A 17,112-nucleotide genomic window follows, 5' to 3' on the forward strand; every position below is an offset into this window, starting at 1 on the left:
CAAAGAGCAGAAGTTTTAGTGCAAACTCATTCTATCTCAAACATTACATGAGAAAAACCCCCAAACCAATATAAACCCAGAACACAAACTTGAGCTTTAAGCTGTCAAAGAGTTTAAATTTCTTCCTTGATTGGAACCTCTTAGAGTAGCTAGAAAAAAAAAATCTATTTTCCTCTATATTTAGCAAATGCCAATTCCCCTTCCACCCTATTATTGGTAATTGGGCAGAGATAATCCCAATTTACTCTGTCTACATAGCAGCATCATTGCCAGCGCCACTGCAGCTCTGGGAATGCTCCTTGCTCCAGACTGTTGCAGAGCCGGGAGAAAAAGCATCTGAACAGGATCAGTGGGAGAGAGAGAAAACTACCTAAGCAGTATCAAAAAGTCTAAGATCTGCCAGGTCATGATTAACTAAATGCATCCTTTTACAGTCTGGAACACAAATGCTGTAACAAAGGGACATAAAAGTCTTATCTACTTGGATTCTGGAGACAAGATGCCTCAGAAAAGCAGTAACAGCTGCTTTAACATCTCCTGTCTGGTTAACTGTGCTCAAATTTAAATATGGCTACTACTGAATTTCACTTCCATTCCCTCCTGAATCAGCAAAGAAAACAGAAGGACTATCTAGTCTCCAGGCATAGCCTGCTACCTCCAAATACTGCAGTGTTTCCAAGAGAGCTCAGCAGGTAACACCACAAACAACATGAGAACCATGAAGACTCAGCACACTTATCCCTGAGGCTGTCTCTTACCAGGAATGTACTCGATGCTTCAGAAGATGATGTTAAGAATTATCCAAGTGGACAACTAAAGAGCAACCTGTTCAAAAAGGCAGTTTCTCCTGAATATCTGGCCATTAGCTGATGGCTCATATTCTATGGAAAGAAGGCTCATGTTCAGTTTGCTTTCTCTCTTCCACCCTGGAAATTGACAGTCCTCTGTTTAAATGCTATGGGTTGCTGGCCCAGTGCTGCCCTGTGGTGATGACCCCCACTGGTAACTGGATTGATGCAAGGATATTTTTAGTACGATCAGTTTTGATGTCGTCTGCCCAGCTGTCTCCCTGCCGCTCGTGCTACCTTATCCTTCCAGCTCCACTAGTTCCAGAACAGAACTCAAGCATCAAAAGACAGAGTCGAGGTTATCACAGCTGAGAAGTGCACCTAAGAGTCACTTTCCCAACTGCAGACAAATGTGAGAACTCAGGATATCAGTTCTGAGCTCAGAGCTGAAAATAGTGCACACTCCTACAGAAGGAATAAAAGTCCTTAAAGGGCAGAAGGGCCAACTAATGGAGAGGGAGAAAAACAGCTCTAAGAACCCCACAGAAGCCCATTTAGCTGTGGCAGCAAAGAAACCATCTCAGGCTATTTAGTGGAGTATTCACTTCTTCTGACTCAGAAATGCATCCCTGAAATCCAAAGCTTTTCTATCTTCCACTAGAAATGGTTGAGCAGGTCTGCCTCGCCACCCAACTCGTGCTCTCAAGGCCACCACACCGGAGACATTGCCTCACATTGTGTACGTAGTAGCTCAACTCTGCTCCCACCAGAAGTAAAGGGAGTTTTCCAAGTACCAGTGGAAACGGGCTTTGCCCAAATGTTTATATGCAGTAGTGAAGCTAGACAGCTCTGGGTGGGACACAATCCAACGTGACCACAATCAGCACCCTAAACTGAGACAGACCCCACAGTCAGGAAGCACAAGGCAAGCTTTGCTGTCTCGAGTGAAAAGATTATACGTAAGAGATGAACTTCTTAAACAAGAGGAGATAATGGAAGGCGATTTCAGTCCAACCAACTCACTGCCTTTCATCCTCAAGCTCTAATCAGTCCATATCACAAAACTGTAAAAACCTTAAACAAGCACATTGTCAACTGCTTTTCTCTGGGTTACAAACACATGAAAGAATGGGGGAAAGATGGTAACAACAGAGACAAGCCTGGCCGATCCTCCAGGTGGGGTGAGATCCAGCACTGCAGGATTTGATTCTCTTTAGAGTTTAGCCAGTAGATGTATGGTACAATCTACTGAAACTGTCCCATTTGATTTTAAAACACAAACACAGCAGAATGTGATCATAAATAAGCAAAGTCTGTGTTAAAAAATTCTAAGTACACAGCATTTTCTCCAGTTCTGACACCTTTTTAATAGAAATCACTTGTTTAGGAAACAAATAGCACTTTTGTAATTTTTTTACAATGTTTCTTACCTTGATCTTATTTTAAGTAACACTAGGAAGACCTCAATATCTTTTATTTTCCTTTTTAATTTAAAAAAGTTGTTTTTTTTCCCCCAGATACAAAGATTTTGCCCTTGCATAAAAAAACAGTGCCCAAAACGATGACACAAGGACTCACAAAGACTCACTGTATCTCACTGACACTATTACTTCTAATCTATACCATGCAAGGTCCCATCTACCTCTTTAATTAGACTGTCAGCCTGAAAAACAGCTTTTCTATTCCTTATTTAGTTCTTGTTACCAAAAGAAGAGAAAGGAAGTGAAAGAAAAGGACATTTCTCTGTTGAGTTCACACATCTGGGTTATGTGCTACTTTGTTCAGGATACCTTTGTTGTTTATAAATACAGAAAAGGGCTGAAATCTCATTTTCAAGTAATTGATGCACATTTTCTCTTGAGACACCTCCATCCAATGCTCCAAGCTGACCCTGAATTCTGGCCCTCATTTTCCCATTCCCAACATAGACTTTCTGGATGAATGTGAGGACCCAAACCAATTCTGCAAAGCAAGTCTGTTGTTTAATGTGAAGAAACAGGATTAACCCCAAGCTGTTGGGACAGTAGATCCTCAGTCTATACATGTGAGGGGAAGCAGAGGGGCAGGTACTGATCTTTTCACACTTGTGACCAGTGACAGGACTCAAGGAAATGGCATGAAGCTGAGTCAGGAGAGGTTTAGATTAGATAGCAGGAAAAGGTTTTTCACCCAGAGTGTGGTTGAGCACTGAAACAGGCTCCCCATGGAAGTGGTCACAGCACCAAGCCTGGTTGAGTTCAAGAAGCGTTCTGACAATGCTCTCAGGCACATGGTGTGATTCTTGGGGTGTCCTGCACAGGGCCAGGAGTTGGACTCGATAATCCTGGTGGATCCCTTCCAACTCAGCATATACTATGATTATATGATTATATGTGCTGGTTACTCAGTGAAAAGTCCATCTCCTTTCCTTTTGTAAATCTCCTGTCTAAACAATAGTAAATACTGCTTATTTGATAGACTTGTCCCTTCTGGGCACTGGGATTTGATAATTTATATTTCTGGTTTTTTTGGTTTAATAGTACTGAGAGTTTAGAAACAGGAAAAGCCCATAGGCTCTTTGGACTTGTTTTTGTTTTCCCCTAGCTAAACAAACTGTTCTGCAAATAGGAACTTGAAACCTGCTCTCCTCCCTTATCCCTGCTCCTCACCCCAAACAAAAATAAAACAAACCTATAGTGGCTGTGGAGGCTGCTGCAGGCACACACTGGTGTAAAATATAGAGAGAGTAAATATATTATTTCACTTGGCATGGTGCTGGCAAAGAACCCCCAGCTGGCACTATTCATGTAACATGATCCAAACTTCGCATGTACACACAGAATAAGAAGGATCAATTGGCAAACTCCGGTGCCGCCTGGCACAAGCATCTTCACGCTCTCTCTGGAACCAAAGAACTAAAGAATTCTGCACTTTCCAGAAGAAATCCAGTTTTGCTTTTCTAGAGTTTCTTTATTTTGCTCTTTCTCCTCGCCGCCACCTCCCTTGGCTCCTTCTTAACTTCACTGTGTTATTTAGTCTCATCGCCCTTGTTACAGTTCACCATGCAGCTCTGGGAAGGGGAGGGGGCTAAGGTGGAGGTGGCAGCATTAGTATTGTTAGTGGAGTCCATGCCGTTGGAGATGGCTACTGAATTGACCTCAGAGTTTATGGGTTTTGAAAGGTCGATGCCTTGAATGAGGCGGATCAGCTGTTTTACCTTCTCCAAGGAGCTGTGCATCTCCTTCTGTTTTGCAAGGATGGTATTCTTCATTTCCATGCATTTCTGCAGCAAAACAGAAAAGCAGTAATAAGTTCAAGCTTATGAATGAAAGCAGGTAAAAGAAGGAATATGATGTTCACAGATCTAAATGTAAGAACCTAGAAAAGACTGCAGCTACAATTTCACTTTTCCAACACAGAAGAAAAAAAGTCTCTGGGCTGTGTTCACAGGAGAATTCATAATTGCAGGCTGAGGAATTAAATTGCCAGGACATAGCTGTCACCTGGTATGGCTCCCTTTTATTCCAAGGTGTTCTGCAAATGAACACAGACAGCTCCATCCTTTTGTGTTCCTTTTGAAGGAAAACTTCCAAGTATATGTTCTTACTATTTTTTCTATTAGTATAGCATTACTGAAATTTCTTTAGCTCAGATCTGCAAGCTCAGGCATCCTACTGCAGCTGACTGCTGACAGTGTGTGTGCACACCATTAGTGGGATGCAGCCTTTGCTTTCACATACATTTTAGTAGGAACATCACTTCCTTCTCTCAATAAATAAAGGGGCACTTGAAAAGGAAAACAAACTCCTCTTCACTTGAAAATCTTATTTTGCGGCCACTTCTTTCTCTTAGAAGTGGTAGTAACATAGCTAGCTCATCAGTTAAGCGTCAGGGTAAGATAATTTTTTAAAAAGGCCACAAATGATGTTTCAAGAGTGAAAAACTGCTTATATGTATATTTGAAACACTCAAAAATGAGCAAAGAGTAGCTACGTCTGTTACATTCAGGTTTTTAGGGAAAGCTGGCAACCTTTCTACATTTTTTAAATCTTTTATTCATGCTGATCTCCAGAAACTGTTGGTTTTAGCTTTACTATTTTCACATGCAGCTCCTGGCACCATAGTAACACCATAAAATCCAGACCAATTGTGTCTGTTTTGGACAGGTCCAATGTAAGTATAAACACCCTCTTCACCCACTGCCAATCCTTCATGTTAAAGGCTTGCATCTGCCTGGGTGCCTCACTGAGAAACAGTGTAAGTGCTTTAGTGCTGCTCAGTAGTACCCAGTTACTACTAATCAGAAGATAACAGTGTCGCAAACTGCTAACCAGCACCTCTCACCACTCGTTTGCTCCCAATCATTTTACTGTATTGTCAGTACTGAGGGGCCTGAAAACACAGGACACTTCTGTTCTAGTAGGCAAAGACAGGCAGCCTGGAAAAAGTGCATCTGTATTTAAGAAGTCTGTTCTTATGTATCCAGCCTTGCAGATCGGAGATTTCGGTGTGTTTCATTATGTGATATTGACCAGCACTAAGTGAGGGGCTCAAAATTTACATTGGCAACTCAAGAGACTGATTTGCATATTAAGGTGAGAAGAGAGAGCAAATTAATATGTATGTTCCAATTACTGCAATAAACTAAGGTGGAAACTAAAGCTTCTGGTTTGAAGTATGACATTGTCTAATTAAATATTATGCAGAGCCCTGCACAGCGTCCAGGTGCTGACTGCCAAGGTAACATGCCAAGAGCCTGAGAGTCATCCTTGAGCAAACAGTTCCTTTTGCATCAGGAAGGTCTGGAAAGCTCAACAAGACTATAACTCTCATTACACACAAAGGCTCAACCATTCTTCTTTAAGTGAGCCACTGGAGATTTTGATTTAATCTACTGCCCACAGATGATAATACTCTGTGTCGTTTTTGTCACTTGCTGATATTACAGGTCTACCTACACGGTCAGCATGGATCATGTATAAGAGACTCAATGTAAGTATATGTTGCCTTTATTTCATTCCTGCTCCCCAAAGTCCTAAAAAGCAAAGGAAAATGCTCACTTAGTTCTCAGTAAATCCAGTGGAAGACAGGTCTAGTACACCAAGTCACTCTATTATAGTTTTCTCTCTGCATTCTGGCACTAGAACACAGGTGAAGAATTATTTGGGAGGACAATACTCACTGTTATAGAATTGCTGAGCTGTTTGACCTTCTGCTCTAGTTGTTCTCTTTCCTGTTTTAAATCTGAACTCCATTTAAGTAGTTTCTGTTTTTCCTCTTCTTTTGCTGCAAAACAGGATATTTAAAATGTTTCTTTCACAACAGTGAATAGAGGGTCTAAACCGCTTCATGTAAAGAGCATAACTGGGTTTAAAGTCAATTCAACAACTTGTGCACTGAATCACCCCCCCAAATTTTACCCACATACATAAGCATCACAGAAGGCTTAACAAATATTTAGACTGCTATTTTCACTTCACTAGTTATTAAGGTTCTTCCCCTTTAATTTCCTTTTATAAAGGAAGTACCATTCTGTCCCATTCCCAAAATAACACCTTCCTATGTTAAAAGTGAAACAAAAGTGTTGTCCACCATTTTCCTACCTGCTTTATATGCAATATATGAATGAACAATTGCTAAAGTTCCCGGCCATGGGATTGCTTCTTCCTTCTTTAGCATCTGAAAGAAAATTGTTTATAGAGATATTGCTGGTAAAAAAATCTACCTCTGAGAAAATAAAAAGGAGAGACAGAAAGAGGGAAAGACTGAGGATTTTCTTTCATGGCTATCATTAGTCTCAGCCCTGTTAATGTGAAGCTTCACAGACCTTTTCTGAGATTTAACAGTGAATTATTCACAACTGTATTGTGGCTTCCACAAAACAGGCCTGTTTCTTACAAATGTCAGCATTTTCCTAAATTCCCTCCATAGCCACAAATAACATCTATTAATGAAACTGAACAACTCAAAAGAGGAATGAAAGGATAATATATCTGAACTCAAACTCTCCAGGAGACATAAACATTACTTCATGATTCAGACAAATTGCTGATCTTAGTTGTTCTGGGAGAAAAATTTTCATGCCACAGAACAGTCTCCACATCATACATTCAAACATCACACTTCCTGCCTAGTAAAACATGAAACTGTCCTATCTCCCCTTCTTATCAGAATCATCTTAATAGAGTTGTCAAACTCTCTTTAAAAGGGTAAGCATCATTTCTGTCTTTCATATCCTTCCTACATTTTGCTTCCTAACAAACTTTTTTGAGAGGAAAGACATATTTTTAATAACTGATCAGAGTGGTACCTCAGAAGACAGAGGACTCAGTTTACAGTGAAATTACTCAGATCTCCCTCCCTACTTTGTGGGAACCTATTGCAGAAATATGAAGAGGAGGGGTAAGGTCAAAGTAGGCAAGAGCAGGAAAAGAGGGAAGTGGTCACAGTCCCTCCTCTCTGGCAACTACTGACCAAGTCACTTGAATTCTGAGCAGCACATCATATGTCAGGCTGTTTTCTCACATCACTACCTGGCTAACCAAAGGTCATGTGGGTGACCAAGCAGCATGCTGTGTTAGACAGAATGCTAACAGCTTCAGGCTGCTCATTATCAGCAGTCCTTTGTAATTTCTGGAGTTCCATGGAAGGGTTAGGAATACAATAGTTTACTTCTTCATCTTGTAATCTCAATGCAATTATGAACAAAATATTAAAATATAATCTGTTCACTTCAACTGTGTATTTTCAGAGAGGGATCTGCAAGGAAGGACCACCAAAGTGTTCACCCATCCTCATTATACAGATGCTGGGTGATATTATTAAAGAGATCACTGAAGACAACCTCTTTATATGAGTAAACAGGGGCTTATATTTGCTCTACCTATTGAGGTAGGCTTGTGCAAATGTTTTATTTATTTGTCCAGAAGAATATACTAATAACTTTTGAAGAAACAATGAATTTAAGACGAACACCAAAAATTCTATGGGTAGAAAGATAGAAATATCGGTCATGGATAATCTTTCCCAAAAAAGTCTGCATGCTTTGGCCCAGAAAAAAGAGCAAAAACACCAGGGTTACAAATACAGACTCCAAATTTGGGAGCAAGACCTAACAGTTTTGTATTTGCATGCATTCCGACAGAGGTAATTTAATTAATTTCACACAAGCCTTATTACAGATCAAATAGATTTGTTCAGTGTCAGGCTGTCTTGGTCTAAGTAACCCAAGCAATCTGGTTATTTTCTTTAACACAGAAAAATCTTCACAGTGCATTGTATATAACTCCCACTGTCTGTCAAACAATACCTGGTCTTGACATTTGGGACAGATCCACATGCCCTTGGGAATGGTTTTCAGAGGCGGGTCCAGACAGTCCAGGTGATAAACACGTGAACAGGTGTCACACATCAGCAATTGCCCGCTTTTTCTGCAAACACTGCAAAAATCCTCATGTATATCACCCTACAAAATTGAGGGGAAAGGGTATGGGTGAGACAAAGAGAGAGAGAGAAGGCAAAAAGTGAACTTTGGCCTTTGACATCTACATCCTAGTTGAACTGAAAGTTTACAGCACAAACTATTTCTGAGGGGATTCCAAAAGATCAAGCTCTTTTTAGTCTGTGAAACAAGAAAACCAAGCAGCATGTCACTGACATCAGTCCTCCCAAACATTCCCTCTGTCCTCCAGAGGCAAAATGGTACAGCAAACACTTATTAATATAACTTTTCTTAACAACTGCTATCCCCTAGTCTTTCTTCTTTAAAATTCCCACTTTATCCTGCTTTTTATTTGCCTGAACTGATGAGCTACACACTTTCTTAACCCTCCTCATTTCTGGATGCAAGCCCAACTCCACTCCAGGAATGCTGATGAGGCTGTCTTTTGCCAGTAATGGTATGTAAGAAACCCCGAGTGACTTAAAAGAGCACTGTCAAATATTTAGGTCACCTTTAAAAATGAAACTGTAAGGAAAAGGGGTTGTGCTTGTAAATGAAAAAGGACAGAATTAATTATGTTCTGCGACAATTCTTTTTACTTCACTTAGGCTACCTCAAGTTGCACCAGAAAAAGCTGTGAGTCAAAACTTCCTCATTCTCTACAGAGAGTGGTTTGTTTCATCACTAACAAAGGCTGAGCGCCAGGATGAAAGAGTATCAAGAGAGATTCTAACTAAGGGTTTTTTTAAAAAGAAATAATTGAAAACATGACTGGCCTTGTCTTTTAAAACAACTAGGTTTAGTTACTATTGCTTCACCATTAGAGAGAATTTTTTCTACAGTCATTAATATCCCAAAAACGTAGGTCTGATTTTTGTGACTTTTTCTTCTCTCTCTCCCCTCCTGTTACTCCCACCTCATGCTAGGAGCAGTGGTGGTGTTTCTGTTTGCTTTTCTCTGTTTTTAGGATATTTGAACAAAGAGGCATGAAAGAAAGGTGGCTCAGCATTCATATTGAAGGCAAGGGGCACCCAGCCCTCTCCTCTCACCACCTGTGGGTTGCCCTGGAAACTCCACATATTGAAGGCCCTACCCCGAGTCTGAAATACAAACTTCTCACCAACTTACAATGAAGTTTCACGCACACACCAGATCTGCAAGACTGAGATCTTAAGATGCGTGCGTTGAGTGGAACTGTGGGTATATGCTTCCCCTATATGAAATATCAACATGTGCAAGCTTTCATTTTGATGCATATTGTCTTTTAAGGTGCATGAATAAGTTCTATCAATTTCGAGGGATGGCAGATTTGGCCATGCACTTACACATTAAGTTACCAGCCAAAAAAAATTACACTAATCTCCACATGTTAGAAGAATGACACACAAGCAACCTGCTCAGGTTCCTGCTTCCCAGCTCTCTCGCTCATGAGGCCGTTCTTCAAACAGAAGGCTATTCTTCTCTTAATTCCCAAGGTTAAAAGTGATTTCATGTTTTCTAAAGGATCAATCTTTAGTGATTTTTCAGTGCCATGCTTTGGATCCATAACTCCCAGGGATCATTGAGAGCTGAATAATGGTATTACTTCATCCTTTAACACCAAAGAGTTCCTCAGTGTTAAATGAAGAACTAAATGGGTGACACTTCATGCTTCTTGTGAAGTGGTATGTGTAACCAGGCTGAGAAGAACTTCTTTTCCTCTGTGAGTACAAGGAAAGGAAGGCAGGCAGGAGATGTCATATAAGCTAAAATAAAATCCTCCGCAATCTAAGGAAAAATTTAAGAGGAAAATTCTCTCATTTTAGAAAAAAAATTCTACTCCAGAGAATTACATATCTTAAGATGCTTGGGTTGCCACAGATTACAGATTGCCACAGATTGCTCTTGGTAACTGGCTCAGGTGCAAAATTATTGCTCTGCTGAAAACCAAACCTGTTATATCTCATACCCTGCAGAAAGAGACCTACAAAAGAGACAAATGTAGTTTCTTCTTGAGGAGAAGACATTTATAAATTTAGACCCAGAACATTCCAAAATCAACTCAATGCTGCAAAATCTGTAGTGATACAGCTGATCAGTGTGCAGTGCAGCTGAACACATGGAGATGACAACACACAGGCACAAAATTCACAGTCCTATGTCTGGTAATGCAAAATTCAGGGCATTTCCTCACAATTAATAGCTGTCCTTACCAAAAACCCAGCCACTGTTGGATTCCAAAGAAATGCCCCAGGTTTTATGGGCAGTTAATAAATATATGCATAAAGAGGTTCTGGATTTGATGCTGTGACATGCATCCTACTAACCTCAGCTTCTGAACCAGCTCTGTGTAGGCTGTAGGCAGTCAACTTAGGCTAGAGCAGAGCTCACTGAGGTAGGCTGAAGTGACTGAAGAATAATTTCAGAAGAGACATCATAAAAGGTGATTCGACATCACTTTTTGTTCTACTTTCTCTTCATCAAGGGACCAGGAAAACAAATAAAAGACTTCTGGATAACTAACAGTTTTCTTTATTTTTGTAAGTGTCTAGAGCAGCAGGGCCTGGCTTTAGGCAACAGAACTGAACAATACAGTATCAAATGTAGTTTGTGTGTTTGAATATGTAATACCTATACTTATGCATACATTTCACTGGAACAAGATGGGAAAGCTAAACATTCTGCTACAGGAATTTTTCATGACCATATAAATAAAGATGATCAGAGTGTATGATGTAAATGAATTTAATTATCAGAAGAATAATAAATCTGGCCTTTCCTAATTTCTATGGGTTTGACTTTGCAGTCTGAATGTTCTGTGATGCTTCTCTCAATTGAAATGTTGCTTTGATATAACAGTTTACTAATGAAAAGGCATTTTGTGACCACAGACTTGAACCATCACTAGAATAGAGATTTTTGCACAATTCTTACTGCTGAGTAATTGACCTTCAAAGGCAATTGCTATCTTCCAGGTGAATATGCCACTGCTGCATGAGGGAGAGCCATACATAACCAACTGGTTCACAAACAATTGCCAAACAGGAAAAAGGGAATTAAAAAAAAAGAGAGAGAGAGAGGAAAAAAAATGTTTTGCTCAATCCTGCCTATTGCATTACTTCCTTCCTTTTCCCAGGTTCTATTCCTACTTTCTACCTCTCCATTCTTATCACCAATCCCATCTCAAGTTTCTGCTTCATCCTCCTTTCAAAATTTCTCCCTGTCATTCAGAGAATGACATTTCAGGAGAAATTCAAGAAGGCTGTTCTGGGCCATCAAACCTGACGCCAAGTGCTTGGCCTGATTTGCAATTTTCATAGGCTGGCTAAACACAAAGATTACTCAAATTCTAAAATCAAATTTCCATTCTAAAGCCTATAGGAATTAGACCTTCTCAGCAAATTAATGCAAAAATATTTTAAAGATAGGCAAAACTGCAGTCTTTTTCTGTATCTGCCTAATGAACTGCTCAGTTGTTTTAACTGAGACTTCTGAAATAGCCTTTTTCTTTGGCATGCACTTGTTGTATTTTCATTTTTAAGTCTCCAAAAGCTGGAGGCTACAGACAACATGTTCTGTCCCATCTAGAATAAAGAGACCTTTCTATAGTCACATCATCTGCTAACAGTGTAGACCCTCTTCAACATGACATGGTCTGCCTCATGGTCAAAAGAAGTGATCCTGCTTTCTGTATATGCCCAAACACACATTTCACCCTGTATGAAGCTGGCACAAGAATGTGTGTGTCTATAAAATTAACTGGATTAGGGCATAATCCTGGCTAAACTCATAATTTTTAGCTATGCCAGTTCCCTTATGCAGATCACTATGAGGCCTCAGATATATCTGTGCTGAAACAACATAGGAGGCATTTCAAGGATGAGAAAGGACTGCTGGTGACAGGCAGCATAGTTCTCCTCAGTGGCAGCACCAGTCATAAGCTGTGGCATAAGCATTTCAGTGGATACTGTATTCTACATCTAATTAAGTTTCAAGGTCCTTAAATGCCAAAGAACTAGTTTTCCTCTTTGTCTTTACCTCCAGTATGACTTGTATTGTTGCTGTTTAAATATATACTACTTTTCCAGCATTATATAGTGCTTTTCCAGCCAAGGATGCTAAAGGTTTTTACAAGTATTGCTAAATTCTCAAAACCCAGATGGGAGAAGCACACAGCATGACAAATATATAAATAGAGGAAACCAAATCACAAAAAAGTGATGTGACTGCACAAGCTTATACAGCAATTTTATGATAATATATTAACAGAAGACTACCTTCCAGCTCATGACGGCAATTGGAAACCATTCCTCTCTTTATGATTAGCAAGTAAGAATTATAAGATGCAATGACAAAAGAACGTATATTTGTCTCCTTTCTGATATTTTGCCATCTTTGAAAATTCACATTTTGTTACACAGTTTATTTTTAATTAAAAACCAAGTTATCAGCACTTCGAAATATATTTTTTACTTTTACATGTATCTTATTTTAAGCAGAATTCAATACCAAGTATTTCTGAGAAGTCTACCAAATTAGCCCAATTGATAGCGAATATGTATTGAATGGGACTTTGGCATAAAATTCTTTAAAAAAATTAAACCCTTTAAAAATGTTAGTCCTGTTGCATATGGATAAACTAAACACCTTGTCTGAAAACATTAAAGGGGACTTATATACAATTTTAAAGGCGAAAGAGTGTTACTGGGCTATATGATGGTATGTTTGGGTAGGAGAGAACATTTATTATCAACTGTGTAATCTTTCATTGTCTCCTTTAAATCACTTAAATTTTGATTAATTAATGAATATTAAAGAAATCCAGAACCTAGGCCTAAACATGATCCTAATCCAGAAAATTAAGGGCATTCAGAACTAGATCTGAATGCTACAGAAATTCAGTATTCTTGATTTAGCTTGCTGCCAAAAAACAGGGCAACAACTCAACCTACTGTTTTGAAAGCTCTTACACAGTGGGAAAAGACTTGGCAGCATACACACACGCCAGAGATGGAAAAGACCCCCACCCCATTATCCAGTCCTTCTCTGTAAAAGGAAGGGCCAATGTAAAATATGTGCTCTTCAGCACATTTGCAAGTTATCTGTACTGCTTACTTTTTAAAGTCCCCAGACAGGAAGCTGTCCCACCTTATCTCTGAGGGGCTGTTTCATAGTCCCATTCATTTGACTGTCCAGAAAAGGCTTTTTACAGTCAAGTGCTACCCTGCTCTCAAAAATTACTATATAAAATAGAACCTTTTAATTTCACATACATATTCCCTGGGTATCAGAATTGCATCTATTTATTTCAGTGCCTCAGACACATTTGTACTATTTCTACTCCTGTTACTTCTGCAGAACAAATACAGTTAAGAGGCTCCTATTCCCCATTAGAATTGGTTTCTATTCCCCATTCTATGTGGTCAGTAGGGTTGGTCTCTCTGTACTTACAGCAGTGCAACTATATAAATGAAAATAAAATGATCCAACTCCTCCTTAAAGCTCATTTTAAATGGTTGGGCCTCAACTATATGTGACAATGTCTTTTCTAAAAAAAGGATTACAGAAGGAGTTTGCAGCACTGGTACGAAGAAATAAGCAAGCACCTTTTGATTTTTAAACTGTGCCCTGTAGATATGAGTCATTAAAATGTAAGCACTTTAATCAAAGTACACTACAACTCCTGAGAACTCTTTTCTCCACACTGAACAGGTACAATACACTTTCTGCCAAATCAGTACCGCAAATACTGCAAATACTCTTGGCTATTCTGCATGATGAAGCAGTTTACCTCCTCTCATTACAGAAACATAACTTTTTTGTTATTATGGTCTGTAACTAATACTTTTCATTCTCCTCTTTTCCCCCCCCTGCCCCTTTTTCATGGATGACAGATTCAATTCAGTCAGACAAGATCTCAGACACTGCACAAAAGAAATGAGCTCATCTAGCATGCCTGGTGCCTCCCAATGTTTCAATCCACGGAAGGAGTTATAAATAAAATCTTAACGGGATTGCAACATAGGTGCAGGAGGAAAAAGGAAGGGTGTTAAAAAAATGAACTGTTTCACTGCTCTGAATCAGGACAAATGATGAGTGAGACTAAAGAAACAAAATCTGCAATGATTTTCCTTCTGTCTGTTTACGCATAACTTTCTAAAAGTAATCCCCTCCCCAAGAGTTACTTACGTCTGTGGAGCTGGGGCTAGGCAGGGACACAGGCTGAACAGCTGCGGGAAAAGTAAATGTGGTCTCTGTCTTTTCATTTTCAGGGGAGTCAGGATAACTGGACAGAGGGGATGTGGGCATCAAAGCCCCAAACCCCAACACCGTGTTGTATTTAGGTGGACGACCTACATATTAACAACAGGGAACACAAACAAACAAACAAAAAAAAAAAAGAAAGGAAAAATGATCTTACATACCTTTGGCCAGTGGTCCTCATTGGCTAGCGTGAAAAAGGAAATGATGTAGCACAGAGAGGAAGTTAATATAAAAGTTACAAGTGGAAGGACAGAAGCAAAGATTTAAACATTTTTTAGAAATCTTTAAGTAGAATTTTGCAAGGAAAGAACACTTAAAAGATGTATTTCAGAAGGAAACAGAAATAAGCTCTGTAGAGGGTCAAAGAATCATTCCCACAAAAGCAGCATGTGGGCACTTGCCACTCCTAGAAATGAGGCTGTTCAGTTTTTAGGGGAAACATGTTGGCATCAAAGCTAGAGAGAAGCGACAATAACTACTATTAAATCCTTTCTAGTGTTATCCCACACCTCCCTATCTTTCTAGTGCCAGCATAAATCTACACAAAGGTTAAGTCCTTTATCAGAGGCCAACACTCACGAACCCCCTACTTTTCTTCCCCTTTTTTAAAACCCACTAATCCACAGATCAGCACTTTCTACCCTACTGGTACATTTTTAAAATTAGGCTACCTTGAGAACAGGTCTTCTTGTCCTATCCATAACTACTACCAGTTTTAACCTATCACTGGTCTTCCACTGTAACCCCCTCCAAATTCTGTGTTCTTTCTTAGACTTTATCAGTCAAGTATGTTTGGTTATGCACAACTCCTAAATGCTCCTTTAGACTAGCAGATGTACAAAGTGTGTTCATAACAATTTTTATAAAATAATGAATGCAAAGGAAGACAGGAAAAACCCCAGTAGGTAACCATCATTTCTGCCTCCCTTCTCCAGGGTAATTTATGGATATGTAAACATAAAGGAGTTAGGATCTAGGAATAATGCCCTAGATCTTATGTTTACAGATTGTCAGTCTATACCTATTAACATGCTAAGCCTTGCATTTAAGGTCTGGATATGTTCCAGAACTAAGTACGTCCTTGGAAACGGATTTCTGATAGTGATGTCCATGGTTGAAAATCTGAAATGCTCAGCACCATCTAGAATTAAACTAAAGCTCTCAAGGGCACATACTTGCAAAAGCTTTTCACTCAATATATTGCTATATTAAATTACAAGACAAATGTATACTCCCAAATCTTTTGTCAACTGAAAATGTGTGCTACTAATTTGTTGCTGATGCAAGGTACAGGCTCACAACAGAGTGTGAGGAAAAAACCAGAAAGTTTAATAGTCAGTTGCAAAAACAGGATAAGAGAGTATCAAGTACAAAAGCTTGCAATCATTTCCATTGATACAGTAATTGTTCACAATGAGTTCTAAAATAAAATTAAGAAATCATTACTATAAGAAGAAACATTAATCCACAGAGTAAATGCAAAACTCTCTATATAAAATCTACATCATATCATTTTGAAAAATACATTTAATGTTATTAGAGGACAGCAGTAGAGACATGTCTTTTATTTAAAAACAGCATAGCTGCAGAAGTGCCAGCTTTGCCACATTGCCTGCTGGACTGAAGAGGTATTTCAAGAAAAGCACATGTCAAATGAATATTTGACCTTGCAGCCAAAAAGCCCAAAAGATAATGGAACTGGTCAGTGCTAGGTGGGACTGTTTGGGGTTTTTTTTATTTGATTGATTACTTTTTTTAGACAGCTAACTCAGGAGAAGAAAAGGTATTATGAGTCTTCAAGAACTGCAGAAAATCATCAAAAAGCAAGTAAAGATTGTCATGGAAGTGTGGTCAATGCCATACACAAAAAAATATTCTCTTCTGTACTGTTCTGACTCACCTGTTTCACCGTAATCTAAGTATTAAAATTTCACCTATTCTACAGAAGGATTTCTTCTGAATAATACTGCATACCTATATGAAAGATCCTCTCTCACTTTAGAACAAGTGGCACTCTGGTTGCAGAAAAGTGCTTAGTAAGAGCACGGTAGCTTTCCTTGCTCAAGATGACTGCTTTTGAAGGACCCATCTCTACTCCCAGTGGTGAACAAGGTTTTTGTCACACTAAGTTTCCTCTCCTATTCAGGGCACACACTTCTTCCATAACCAAGTTCTCCTTGACAGTAACAATACAATCTAGTCATTAACAAGAGGATCTTGACAGGAGCTTCACACCACTACCTAATGTTCAAACACCTTTCGCTTTTGCTATATCTAGCGAATTTTATTTTTTGGAGAGTGAAACTGAAAGGAAACATTGAACTGCCTAATAAAACTTGCTATTCTAATCCCTAGAAGTCATGGTCTTTGTCTACTGTGGAAATGTACTGGACAAATAAAGTACTGTGGAGTCCTTCTTTTGTTCTTCCAATCAGCAAGGGGACTACAAATGCAATATGGAGGAAGATGCATACAGCAGGGAGACAGGTCTAAGTATACCTCACCTCTTTTACGTGTCCCAGGATGCATTGTGCTGTTCAGGTACGTGACTGTACTCTTCTTGCGCTGCAGGGAAGAATATAACAATTTTTGCTGGCCAACATTTTTGGAAAAACTATATGCACTAGCTGAGGAACAGCGCAGTAGTCCTAAGTGAGATTA

At 39.2% G+C, this 17,112-nt stretch overlaps 1 protein-coding gene across 7 annotated transcripts in view; it reads right to left on the minus strand.

The window, feature by feature from the left end:
* Positions 1–3,037: 3,037 nt before the first annotated feature.
* Positions 3,038–17,112, minus strand: part of PHF21A (PHD finger protein 21A) — a 129,231-nt gene continuing 115,156 nt past the window's right edge. For 4 of the 7 annotated variants that reach the window (XM_017808031.1, XM_017808020.1, XM_017808044.1 and 1 more), the window contains 6 exons: positions 16,956–17,016; positions 14,377–14,540; positions 8,077–8,232; positions 6,371–6,446; positions 5,950–6,053; positions 3,129–4,050 (listed from right to left, as the gene is read on the minus strand). In XM_017808031.1, coding sequence (XP_017663520.1) covers positions 3,796–4,050; positions 5,950–6,053; positions 6,371–6,446; positions 8,077–8,232; positions 14,377–14,540; positions 16,956–17,016 — 816 coding nt within the window. In that variant the 3' untranslated portion in view covers positions 3,129–3,795. Of the gene's footprint in view, positions 4,051–5,949; positions 6,054–6,370; positions 6,447–8,076; positions 8,233–14,376; positions 14,541–14,612; positions 14,636–16,955; positions 17,017–17,112 lie in introns of all 7 variants that reach the window. The other 3 variants (XM_017808061.1, XM_017808051.1, XM_017808015.1) reach the window with 2 other exon arrangements.

The sequence above is a fragment of the Lepidothrix coronata genome, unplaced genomic scaffold (assembly GCF_001604755.1).
Source record: "Lepidothrix coronata isolate B3197 unplaced genomic scaffold, Lepidothrix_coronata-1.0 Scaffold1, whole genome shotgun sequence".
In the NCBI taxonomy this organism is placed as follows: domain Eukaryota; kingdom Metazoa; phylum Chordata; class Aves; order Passeriformes; family Pipridae; genus Lepidothrix; species Lepidothrix coronata.